The 13176-nt window shown below is 41.3% G+C and overlaps 1 protein-coding gene across 2 annotated transcripts in view; it reads right to left on the minus strand.

Annotated features, from left to right (window-relative positions):
- Positions 1-10502: 10502 nt before the first annotated feature.
- The window catches only part of tsc22d3 (TSC22 domain family, member 3), a 47699-nt gene continuing 45025 nt past the window's right edge, over positions 10503-13176 (minus strand). For both annotated transcript variants that reach the window (XM_035408111.1, XM_035408112.1), the window contains exons 2-3: positions 12856-12907; positions 10503-12121 (exon numbers count right to left, since the gene is read on the minus strand). In XM_035408111.1, coding sequence (XP_035264002.1) covers positions 11870-12121; positions 12856-12907 — 304 coding nt within the window. In that variant the 3' untranslated portion in view covers positions 10503-11869. The remainder of the gene's footprint in view (positions 12122-12855; positions 12908-13176) is intronic.

The raw sequence follows: 13176 nt of genomic DNA on the forward strand, positions 1-13176 counted from the left end.
CTAAGTTTACAAAATTAAGTTAACAACACAGCCCCACTTTGCTCCAAAGTTATCATGCTTGTTATGCTTCCTGAGGGATGTGACAGTACTTGACAGGCCTGTATTCTCTGCTAATATGAAGGTAATTCCTAAGGTCACTATAAAACACTTGCTTCAGCAGCACTGCTTTACACAAATCCCAGTTTTGACATAGCACACTTGTGCAAGTCACAAATCACAAACCCATTGCTGTCATCTACCACATCGGCTTGGTAGCTCACAATGAAGGCTGGGGTTCGTGGAAAGGTCATGTTTTGCACAGCGTTTCCATGAGTGTTTAAAACTTTTTTTATTTCCCCACATAGACAAACACCTCCACTGATGAGATGAGATGAATCACGGGCTAGCTAGGTCTGCAGAAAGCGCCGTCGGTACCCTCGTGCTCTGGTCCCATGTGGATCCCCTTGCATTCAAGCCTCCCGGCATGTTTTGCAGTTAGAGAAAAGGCTGTGCTTGACGATTCCTTTCACAGGGCAGCTCAAACAGATTAGTCGCCAATACAGGGACTCCTCTGTTTCCCAACTCTTTGCTTTGACAGCAGACCGTCAGCAGAAAAAAAAAAAGCGCAAAAAAATGAGGCAGGTAACAGTTTGTTATGCTTGGGCCCTGGTGTTGTTCTTTCTCTCCCTCTGTTGCCAAGACAAGAGCATGGAAACTAAGGTTCATGTGAAGGCGTAGGCCAGACTTATGGCATGGCTGATGTGACTTAAAAAAACACTCAAACACTCTCCCCCATCACTTACAAATTACTGAACAAAGAAGGTTATATTTAATCTGGTATGTTGATGTATTACATAACCAACTGAAACTTCACCCTTGGTATCCAGTGTCAGGTATTACTATGAATATTTTTATCCTACAACATAAATTATCGCATGTTCACAAAGTGTCTTAATTGGAGCAGTATTTATTTGCCAGTCAAACTAGAAAGCTATAAGCTTAATTTTCTTCTGAGGGACAGCAATTTGTTGTGTATTTCATAACAACCATGTTGTTGTCTGCTGATTAATATTTCAGATAATACCCCTAGGGCAGTCTGTGTCAACATAAACTAGACAGACAGACATAGAGCATCTGCAAAGCATTTGTGTACTCAGTGTGTACTGGAGCCCTGAGGGAGTAACCTGCTGTTATTGTTCAATGTGTATAATTGAACAATATCACCTTAATCCAGCATCCTTGTATGAATGAGGTTGATCTGGTTGATACCTCCTTTATATTCACAGTATCAACCTCTATCAACTATATGAGCTTTGTTTGTTTTGTTGAAAACACAGTCCACTTCAGTTTCAGGATCATTTCACTGTGTCCCACAAGGCTTGGATCTACCTGCTGCAAAACAGCTGGACCAAGCCCAAGTTAAACATGCCCAAACCAGTCTGCCCCAGGAACAATGGGATTGGACTAATTCCAAGGCCAAAAAGTGGTTATCATTTTGGCATTTTTCAGGACACTCCATCTCAGTTTAGGACATGGGAGGTTTGCTGGGGATGGAGTTTTTGTGCCACCCCAAACATATCATGGTCTTTCCTAATTTACTGAGAGACATACAGGTTCATGATGTGGTGTTGTATTGGATTGTGAACTGAGTTTTACCCATTTTTGTTTTCAATACTAACAAATAAACTTTAAAATACAATCTGTTATTTTATGTCTATCCTTCTGTTTCAGCAGAAACCCCTGAAACCCCTTGTGATTGTCGCATATACTCTGTTTGGGCTCAGATGGGTCATGACCTACCTCACTTCTGACAGTCTGCACCTCAGCAGTACATCAGAGACTCTTCCCACCAACATTCTGCCGTCCATGTTGGCTCAATGCAAATTTGCATTCAACCAAATCAGTTGAAGGGCTCTCCCGCAAATCATCATACACTGCATCCGCATTATATTTCATGAAGTATTTTCATGCATCTATAGCATCATTATGCTCTAACACTCAGCAGGGTGGCATGCAATGCCTGTATCAAATTATATCTCAAATGATGTGCCTTTTGTTTCTTACACATATTTGTCTTAATTTGATCGACACCTGAACTGATGACTCTATGAGCCACCATGCCTGTTCAAAACTGTTCCTCAAGGCTACATTCATCATGATTCAAATGAACAGAGAGCAATGTTAATGAACATGAATGATTCATTTACACATAAATTAATGTTAAAATAAGTGAATCCTGAAAGTAGCCAGTTTCATTGCCATTGCCAATGTCATCTCTTCATGTTGAAAAGATATCTGATTTCATAATAATGGTGTAATTTGCGTATTGTTTTTACCTCTTTGTGTCTGCAATTAGTCTGCCAGTAATATAAAGGCAGCTGAACACTAATTGGAGGGGGAGACACTGGCCTCTCACAGCAGGGACCTGGTTATGTAACCGTGGGGCCCCATTCTAAAGGGCCCGTTTGACACATGTCACTGCAGAGAGATTAGGAGTCTTGATTTAGACGAGCCCTTGCTGAGTGTGTCCCGTGGTGGTACCGAGAACTTTAGTTCTTACCTCAAATACCCAAGCCACACGCTGGGTGCCCTTTGATTCTCCAAGACTTGTTTTTGAAGAGATGTACTAGCACAGTCTGGACTGGTTTAACAGAGGTACAAAACACACAGAAACACGTGCTTTTATAAAAGCGTAAATGCATACACACACAACTTCTCAGAAGGAGATTCCCAGATCACCCGGGTTCCAAACCCACCTCAATCAAAAATGCAGGACATGTTCCAGAGGCTGATTCCATCCCTTGGACAGACCTTGTAGCTGTTACATCAGCACAGTTCCATTTCACCTACCACCAAGTCTAACCTGCCACTGAACTGTTTTTTCCCCAGTGAAGACACATTTGTGCAGGCCACAGTTTGGAAAATCAACTCATACAGGTGCTTCCTTCCCTGAGGAGATGTTCTAGAACAGTGCAGACTTTGAGGTATCACGGATGACATTGAGCACATATGTACTCACACACACATACAGGCAAACACACATACGTATATGTGTTTTTGAGTACACATAAGTACACATTCACACGCACACTCACGCATAATAACCGCCAACCGGGGTTTCCAAATGACAAAAACACACCTGGAGCATATATAATAGAACTCCGGTGGCATTTGTTAGGCTCAGGTGATCACTTGTCCCCACCTTCTAGCTGTATCAAGCTTTACAACAAACAAATTAAATTCATTAAAGATATTTTCTATGTTTTTTTTGAGGCAATGAGGCATACATTCACTCTCAAAAAATGTTTTTTGGCCCTCTCTGAGTGCTCAATTCACATGAGACAACAACGTGGAGGGGTAGAGCATTCTTAAAATTAACTGGCTTGGCTTCAGAAGCTTAATGACACTCACGGGGTGGAGTAAATATTCTGGAGACAGACGTAAGACTGTTCTAATTCCCTGTGGTCACTACTGTAAACTTGCTGCCTTTGGGATTCTGTCTACTGTCTTTCTCCAACCTATAAAAGCAGCAAAAAAAAACTGCTTTTTATATGCAACTTCTCAACTATTTTTAGTTACATGAGTTCCTTGATTTGTACTCTAAAACCAAAAGGCATGAGAAAAATATCCCTTAGGGGTAGTGTAACTAAAGACAAGTGTTCTTTTGTAATCCACTTTCTATAATGTAATGCACAACACTCAAAGATTTCCACACACGTGTAAACACACACACAACCACACACACAGACTATGCTGTAAAAAAAATGGTATGAAAATGTGTGGCCTTTGTGTTCATCCCAGGGTTTTACCTTTGAACCATGATTTCCAGCATAATCAGGGGTTAAGTATTTCTCCAGGGAAGTGAAAGGACATTGTTTCTCTTAATGTTTTTACCCAATAGGCTTCAGAAGACTGAGTATGTTCTTCCTCATCCACCTGTCAATCCTACTTTCTGTTAGATAATTAGCCACGTTTCATAGTGTGCTGTCAGGGGCACAGGTTTATCTGTTTCAGAAAATCTCAGCTCAGCTGTTGCTATGTAACCATGGGCCCATATGGTCAGAGTTCAAGGGGTTATATCCCTCCACTTTCCTCAGACTATAAGGTATATCAGTATACTGTTAAACCACTCTGTCAGAGAGTCAGAAATGTTTTTACATTTTCATTTTCACACCAGATCTCTTTAAATTATCGTTTCTCTTTCCAATTGAAGGCACCATAGTGCACAATAGAGCGTTGCTCAAAGTCAGTTTGGTGAGCCCAAACAAGAGCTGCGGGTTTTTTGGTTTTGAATTCCCAGACAGAGGGGATGAATTTGTGTTGATTAGCATATCCTCCGCTCAGGTATGCACTGACGGGAAGGACGACATGCTGTAAAGAACGCGGCAAAATTTGGCTGAGGTTTCGTTTCCCCGAGGGGGAATTTCTGACCCTTACCATGTGATGGCGGGGAACTGAACAGAGGATAATGCAGGATTGACTGCATATGCTGGCTTGATTAGAAAGCATTGCATGCACACACACACACACACAGAGGCAGAAAGAGAGAATGCTCGCTGGACTTTTAGTTTTCACACCCACAAGCATTTTCCAAAAACACTGTCATCCATGTCTACTGATGCCCCCCACCCCGAGTCTCAACAATCACCAATCTCACAATCTCGTATACAGCCACACCCATGTAGACAAGTACGCACCCTCCTCTAAAACATGTGATGTGGCCAGCTGCTTCTTTTCCCACAGCCTCCCACAAGCCAACCTTGCACAGACATGAGTCAGAGAAGGACAGTTCATGCACAGCTTTAGCAAGCAGAGTGGGTCCTTGGTCGACCAGCAGGGGTCGCTAGGGAACAATGACTGATTCTGGCCGACTGATCCCTCCCAGACGCTGGGCAATGTCCTGCAGTGCTACTGGCCACGGCCCGCAATGGCATGGTCAGGAATAAATCATGGACCATGGAGCCCGTCCATGCACTAAAACAGTGCCTTAACCGGGATCCAGCAGCCCCTACATGGAAATACTTTATTGCATTACAACTAATATGAGAACTTATGTCATGTAAAAAAGCATGTATGAACCTGTGAGTGAAGCTAGAGCCGGCAGTGTTCCCCTCTGATATTACACTCTGTAAGGGGGTGTACGTATTAATAGCAGTGGGAGTCATTACACAGCATGCAGTATACCTATAAAACATGATAAATTGGTTATGTAATAGCATTGCTTAGGCATTCCATGGTGGCATCTGAATGAAAAATGTCTGAGTCAGCCCATGAATTATATACTTATTCCAATTAAGTTATTTCAGAAAAATATTCACACTATGGGGCTATTTGTTAACTGAAAAAAGCAACACAACAACGCTTTCTGCAGTGTGTTGCAGTGCAGGTGGTTCAGGTATGAGACGCGGTCCTAATTTTACCCTTTAGCACGGAAGGGCACTAAAAATAGTCCAGCTTGGCTGAGCTTGAGGGGACACGGCGTGGCACAATGGAGCCTTATGTGCTATTTCACATTTTAAAAAATGGCTTTAAACTCTAGGTTCATTCTTTCTAGCTTGGTAATATTATGAGTTGAGTGACTGACAAATTGAGTGTAATTAGAAGGTGTGATCAAATCAAACAATCAAATTTTACAGGAAGCAACTCAATGTTCTTTACACAAGCAGTTCAGATACAACAGATTAAAAAATAAGTAATAATAATAACAAAAAATAAAAAAGCAACCACAGAAATCATACAACAAATAAACACTTACAACAAAGTAAGTAACAGTAAACACCATAAAATCAAAATAAAACCAATTAAATTCCCTTAATCAAAAGCTGCACTAAAATGATATGCTTTCAGTTTTTTCTTGAAAACCTGAAAATCTAAAGAATTTCTTCACAAGGAGACTGGAATTGCAATTTAATTCAAAGGCAGTGCTTGGTAAGCGCATGCGCACAACTATTGAGTCACATGACCAAGTTGGGGGATGGAAATGAATCAAAAAGTACACTCTGTCCTTTTCTCTCTCACACACACAGGCATGCAGAGACCGCAGAAAGGAGAAACGATCTCTTTGCACGCCAACATCGCTCTAAAAAGCCATATTGAGGGAAGGGCCACATAGACAAACCCGCCCACGCCATTTGTGATTGGAGCAGATGTTTGCTGATTACATAACTGCAAGAGGTCGAACAGCTGCGTTTCCTGGCAGCCTCCGAGAGACTTGTGAAGGAAAGCAGCCGCGGGGGAAATGGCCGTTAAGACCAAGGGCAATATTCCCTGTTCTACTCCATTTCCCCCCCTTTGAGTCTTTTGCACCGTTGGCAGGAGCGGTGCAGCATTAAGTGTCCACTTCTCATTTATTCCCCGAGTCAGCATTACCCCACCTTTGAGGTGCTTAACCAAAGCTGTAAAAATGCTCTGCTTCTCCACTGTTTGCAGTCTAAATGCACAGTGGACACGTCTTAAAAGGAACCTTAGTCCACCAGTTTTATCTCACAAATGTAAATATGCAGAATATTTTAATTACGCTTTCCAGAAGGCTGTTACCACATCCATCACATGAAGAGAGGTCATGTGATTCGATGCAGACTGATTAATGCACGGAATCAAAGAACACTACTGGTGTCTCCTCATCTGGCAACGGGAAAAGGTTTTCAAATGCAGTTGTCTGAAAGTGAGTTAAAATGTTCCAATTGTTTTGGTAGTACATTTACAGTAAGAAAAAAGAACTGGATAGTCTTTTGCTTCATCTGGTATGTTCTATGTAATGATTCAGAGAGGGAGTTATCAGTATCAGGAAGATTGTACTGCACTGGTTGAAATTATGGCAATCACTTCGGAAGCGGGAGAATGTATTTCAAAGCTTCTCAGACGCCTCGACACAGCTGTTCTCACAGTACGAGTTAAAACCAACCAATAAGTCATTTTATTACAAACAAAGTCTAAGCAGTGTGCCTCTTTTTTGATTTAGCATTGTTATGATTTTACTGTTATTCACTTCACTTGCACAAATAGCTTTTAAAGTTTGTGCAACTGCCATTTTGACAGCCATATCACACCATAAAAATAAATGCACAATGAACTGCCAAGCTACCACTTTTGGAAAGCTCCCCTAGAATGGGTTTTAAACAGTCCATTAAAGTAGTGTATGTTTATGTACTAAGAATCTGAGAATGCTTGTGATTCCCATGCAATAGTGTGGCAATCGTATATTCCACTATATTCTATAAGGGAATGATCTTAACCATCAGAGACAGAAAATAGCATACAGAAATGACATATTTTGACTGAGAATAAACGGAGTAGGTGACCAATGAACCCCCTAGGAGCTACTAAACGGTTAATCTCACTTTGACATGCAAAGGTCTGAGCACAAACACAAATGGTATGGTTTTCCAGACTCTTCCTGTTTCAGTTTAGGTCTGTAGTTAAAAATGGAAATGACATCACCATTGCCTGAGGGACCTTACATGAGAACTAATTTGTAGGTTTAATTGGCACAATGCTATATCACAGCATATGGTAACATCACTTCACTGGCATCTCAGAAACTCACAGGGCTACAACTGCAATGGAAGACGGATTTATAGATCTGCTGCTGGGTGTTAAAATCAGTTATTTTCATTTTAAAACATACCTTTGACCATCAAAATGTATGCACAGAGAACATAGGGTCATGTTCCCCGGACTGTATGAGGTGCAAATTTATTTAAGTTTGAGAAGCCAAAAACAAAATGCAGCCACTGGTGCAGTCACTGCGATAGCAGAGATAAAGAGATAAGCTACTAAAATTGTACAGCTACAATAGAGCAGAATAGCTAGTTCATGGGCTTTGATTCACACACCACTTATTTTTCCCCCCTTGTAAAAAGCAGACGAAGGGGAAAGACCTGGAGAGAGAGGAGCATGTCTCAATGGGATTGAGAGGAAGAGGGCTGTTAAGAGTTAACGACAGGGCCAGACAAACACAGGCGGGTGGAAAGGAGGGCAGCAAAGTGCTTTGTTTACCCATTATACCAAATAAGGTCTCCTGTTAGGCCCGTAGCGAGCTGCCGTCTCTCTCCTGGCTGGGCGGGACCGGAGCTCCAGGGACCAGCCCGCTGCCACTGCTCCACTTTCACACAGTCTGCCAGCGAGACTTCCAGAGACTTCCTGTCTGAGAGGAAAAAGAGTCTTGGGGCTCACTTTATTTTTCTCAGTTCCCTCAGCTTTTTCTGTAGACTGATTCTCTATAAGGAGAAGGTACAGACTCTTGAAATTAAGGAGTGTCACAGCCCAGTTTGCCTTTATAGTCAGGTCGAAATCTTTACTCAGAATTCAGACTTACCAGCCCTTTAACCATGTTTTGTCCTAATTGTCAATATTTTAACACTTTATTGTTTTGTATTACATTCATTTTATTTTTATAATTGTGTAATTATAATTGTGTAATTAAACTCTGGCCAATTTGTGCATGCTGTTTGCGTGTTTATGTCTACAATGAATATTAACTACTTCGTACTACAGCAAAATCAGTTGCCCAAAAATGTGAATATAAGGATTGATTGATTAATTGATTGACTAACTGATTAATAGGAATAATTGAGAAAGGAAGTCCATGCCATTTACATCCTTGCACTGTACAACAATTAAAACCACATTCAGACTGCAGATAAAAGTAGCCTAATTCCCATTTCTCCCCTCATTGTCATACCGACATACTATGTTTTCAAAACAGCACAAAACCAGCATGGAGTTGCATCTGATTTGAGCCATACCTGTGTGTGGGGTATTCCCTCAGTTAAAGAAAAATCCCCTTCTGGTCAAAGGTACACCAGCAAAGGGATGTTTACATCACTCTCCATACAATAGGTAACATTTCTTAAACTGGCAGCTCACTATTTCTATGACATCCATTTTTTGTCATAGCAGTTTGAGTTAAACTGCAACATCATGGCTGACGAATAACATCCTAAATCCTTAGGGCTGACAAGTAAAAAAAAAAAAAAAACTATTTCCCCAGTAAGCAGAGTTGCACCCTTACATCATGGGAAAAATGGATAGTAAAATCTTGCAAAGGCAGAAAAAATGTTATTCATTGGCACTTGAACATAACCAGCAGACCATTCAAAGCATAGGGCCATTTCTGGCTGCTCACATTAGTCAAAACGGTTTTTTTTCTTAAGCTAATAATTTGCAGTTTAGAATTTAGCCATAGCCAGTTGTTGAATGTATGTTGAACCCATTCAATGATTGAAAGCCAAAAATGCACATTGAATCAGGTGAAATGTGATTTTTTGATATGATAATGTTCATATTGTGTAATACATTAGCTGTAGGCCTGGATTCAAACAAATTTTCCTGGATTTTCTTTTACTCTGGCTTGTAAATAAGTGCAAATCTTGGGTCAGGTGTTTTATTCTTCCTCTTCTTCGAAAACACATTTTGCTGAGTTGAGCAATTGCCAAAACAAACAAAAAAAAAACTTATTTGGCAGTTGACTGAATCTCACCACACTTGATATCTTTATTGTTTAAATAAAACCTACTGGGAATGCAGGTAGGTGAGGCAGAAGATTACCCAAAAAACCAGACAGACATGGTTCAAATTTTCGCTCAAAGAAACATCTCTATTGTTCATGGAGTAATCACCCTAGTTCCAACATCCCCATAACTGGGTCAGAGAGACTAGAACTACCAGAATACATGATCAGGAGACACACAAATTTGGGACTTTATCACACTATTGCAGTTAGCACCTTATATATTATTAGTGACAAAGGCCTAGTGAAAAACTGAGTGGCAAAAGGCCTGTGACTTTTAGTTATTTTCATTTCCAATGACTAGACTTTATTGTATAATAAGTATAGTAAAGTAATAATAAGTATAAACTGACAAAAGCTTCCAGATCAGATTTTGAGTTTCCTAAACACTCAGGCACACAGGCACACACACACACACACGCATTGTGTAGACCCAGAGCAAATATTGGATAAAACTGACTGGAATATGTGAAGAAGCCCTGGTGAAAATTTATGAATTTTTCTGAGTGGATGTAAAAACCATGTAGAATTTCCAACTTGTCGTAACACCATGTGACACAGGCCAAATGCTAAATCTGGGTATATGGTTTTAAGTATAAGAAGTTCTTCTACATTTTTTCCATGGAAACACTGCAGTGGACATTATTACAAATGTATTGGACAGCTAGCTGCACGAATCCTAGATGCCCTTACTGGCAAATGCAAATATCACTTCTATTAACATGGTGGGAGTCATGAGTCTCATCTAGCTCTATGTACTCCACTATGTATTCTACTTTCACGGAGACACACGGTTTCATTGCAACATTAACAATAAATGAAGTCTATTGGATAAAGCTGGCATCTCTATATTGTAACTTCACTTATCATGATTGGAATACCTAATGCTGTACAGGAAAATAATTTTAACAAATCTTGATTCGCACTAAAATACAAAACCAATAGAGAACTTCACGGACTGAAATGTCTAAATGTATGCAAGCAGACAAGTAAAAAAGAGAGAAGAGTAGAATTTGTGTAAACATAAGGTTTATTGCAATGTGCATTTTGTATCCATACATCTTTGTGAATACCCGCAGTCCTATCTTCATGGACACAATACAGCAACAATACCCCTTGTTTTTGTAATTACAACTGCTAACAAGACTTCTCCCTGTGAGTTTAACACATGGTCCAGGTTGATTTCTGAGTATATGATGCAAGTCTTTGGTAGCTAGAAAAACACATCTTTCAGGTTGAAAATGTGTCCCTATTTGCGGATAACAGTCTGACACCTTTCTCTTGCTTTTTTAGGAGTCCAAGTTCGGTGTCAACAGTTCTATGGCATAAAAACAGCAGATCAGTCTTATACTGGGAGTGCACTTGCCGCAAAAAAAAAAAGAAAAAATCCATCAGTTGCATTTATCCACTGATGCAATTCCACATACTTCACTTTATGCTATGTACAAATTTACAGAGCTATGCAAATTTGTATGGATTTCTTCGGCATTATTCATCTCATGGCAGTTAGAATGCTCCTACCGACAAATCAAAAATATATATAAAACTTTGCTCTGTTTCACAAAACAAAGGTAAAAGAGCAGGACTTTAATCGATTCCCCCATAAGCAGCATGACCCCGACTGCAGAGTACACAAGCAACGTGATCTATAATGAATCGCACAGTAATCAGTGACGCAGTGAGCAGATCAGCCTTGTTCAAGAGTCCCGCACCTGGATCCTCCATACCAGGAGTTTTCGCTTTTCTTGGTTTTGTGAATCAAAAGCAAAAACTAAAACAAAACAAAAATTAAGAGAAAAAAAAAAGAAAGATGAAGGCTGAGGAGGGAACTGTTCTGTATGGACGCAACTTTTTCTTTTTTTTTTGGACTTCCAAACTGCCGCGCTTCAGAAGCGAGAAATCCACAGGGCTCTTGTGAGAGACAGGGTGGACGTTCTTCCCTCCCTCCCCCTTTCTCTGTCTTTCTCAAAGTCTCTGGAGCTTTCTTTTTTACTTGGCGCGCATCTGCCAAGCATTGGACGGTGCCATTCAGGCACACCCTGGGTCAGGACGCTGGGCCAGCCCTGTCACATGACCCTCTCCTCTTCGTCATGAGGGGAGCAGGGGGGGAGGTTGAGAAGACTGAGGGTCAGCCCCTGGTACTGGGGGGGTTCTCCCCTGTCCGAACACAACCATTCTCTGGCGTGTTGAGTGCCCTCTTTTACACATTCATCTTAAGATTACACAGAAAACAGGCTGGGCCGTTATGAAAGTCTTTGCTTTCGTTTTTTTTTCTCTCTCTCGTCTGTACAGCCAGCTTCGTAGAAGATGTGCATCGACACGGTTTTGGGCCTATCTCAGATGAGGCCTGTGGCTCTGCCCGCCCCAAGACAGAGCCACTCACACGGCGGAGCCGGCGCAGCGCAGGATGTCCTGGTCAGGCGAGTCCACCGGCTGGCTCTGCGCGAGCTGGGCCTCATCCGGAGGCAGACGGGACTGGAACTTCTCCAGCTGCTCTGGGCTGGCCAGGTTCTTCAGCAGGCTGTTCTCCCGCTCCAGCTGGTTGTTCTTCTCCGCCAGCTCCTTGATTTGCTCTTTCAGAATCTCCACCTCCTCCCGGACTGCGTACATCAGGTGGTTCTTCACAAGATCCTACAACGCGGAGGAGAGAAAAACAAGAGGGAAAGGCTATTAGGACTTGGTTACGTAAACACCCATATCCACACACCGTAGGAAACACTATACCGCATTGCAGACATGCTTGGTTTTGAAAGTATGCACAGACCAAGACAGGGTGACATACCCATATAAGGGTGCACATTGATAGCCATATGTACTACACGTGTTTGGATTTGTTTACTGTGACTGTTATAGCAGGGTGCAGAGGCTTTACAGGTTTACCAAAACCCCCCACCAATCAACACTGAAATTTTCTTGGAAAATTCTTAAAATGTTCTTCTTTACTTATATCTAATTTTTCAGTGACAAAAGGGGCCAGTGCCAATTTCTGCAAATTTTAGACATCCTGAAAAACTATGGTGTGCGTGCAATTTTTCCACCACTGCCACTCAGCTCTCTACTGTGCAGTAATTACCACTAAGGTCAGCACACTCGGGCACCAACCTTGTGAACTTTTGTCAATGCAGGCATAATCCAGAACCCTCAAACCAACAAGATAATACAACCAGATATTCTCGAGGGTTGGCAACAACCAACAATCAATACGGATATGCCCTATTCAAAACAACAAGATGGGAGGCAGCCTTAATGGGTATGTGTATATCATATCATATACTTTCCATATATATTTCCTTTTTTTATTTGGCATAGCGGTGACTGCTACTATCATTTACCAGAATAGCTGGAAAAATACGGTTCTCACTTACCATTGCCTGCTCGATCTTGTTGTCAATCGCCACAACGCTAGCACCAGAGGCACTAAGGGATAAAGAGAAAAGGGTATCGTCAAGGATCGAATCTGCTATTTTTATACAAAACCCTAACAATATTAACAGTAAAAATACATCAACTAATGGCTGTTAGATTTGTCAGAACAACCCGATTCACAACTAAACTGGTAGCAGAGTAGCGGATGCAAATGTTAGTGTTACGCAACATAAATCTTGGAAGCAGTCTACAGTAGGCTGCATATGGAAAACACCAACGCGAAAGGTAGGCTTTTCTCAGACAGGAAAGAACTCGTTCAA

The sequence above is a fragment of the Anguilla anguilla genome, chromosome 3, assembly GCF_013347855.1.
Source record: "Anguilla anguilla isolate fAngAng1 chromosome 3, fAngAng1.pri, whole genome shotgun sequence".
NCBI classification, from domain to species: domain Eukaryota; kingdom Metazoa; phylum Chordata; class Actinopteri; order Anguilliformes; family Anguillidae; genus Anguilla; species Anguilla anguilla.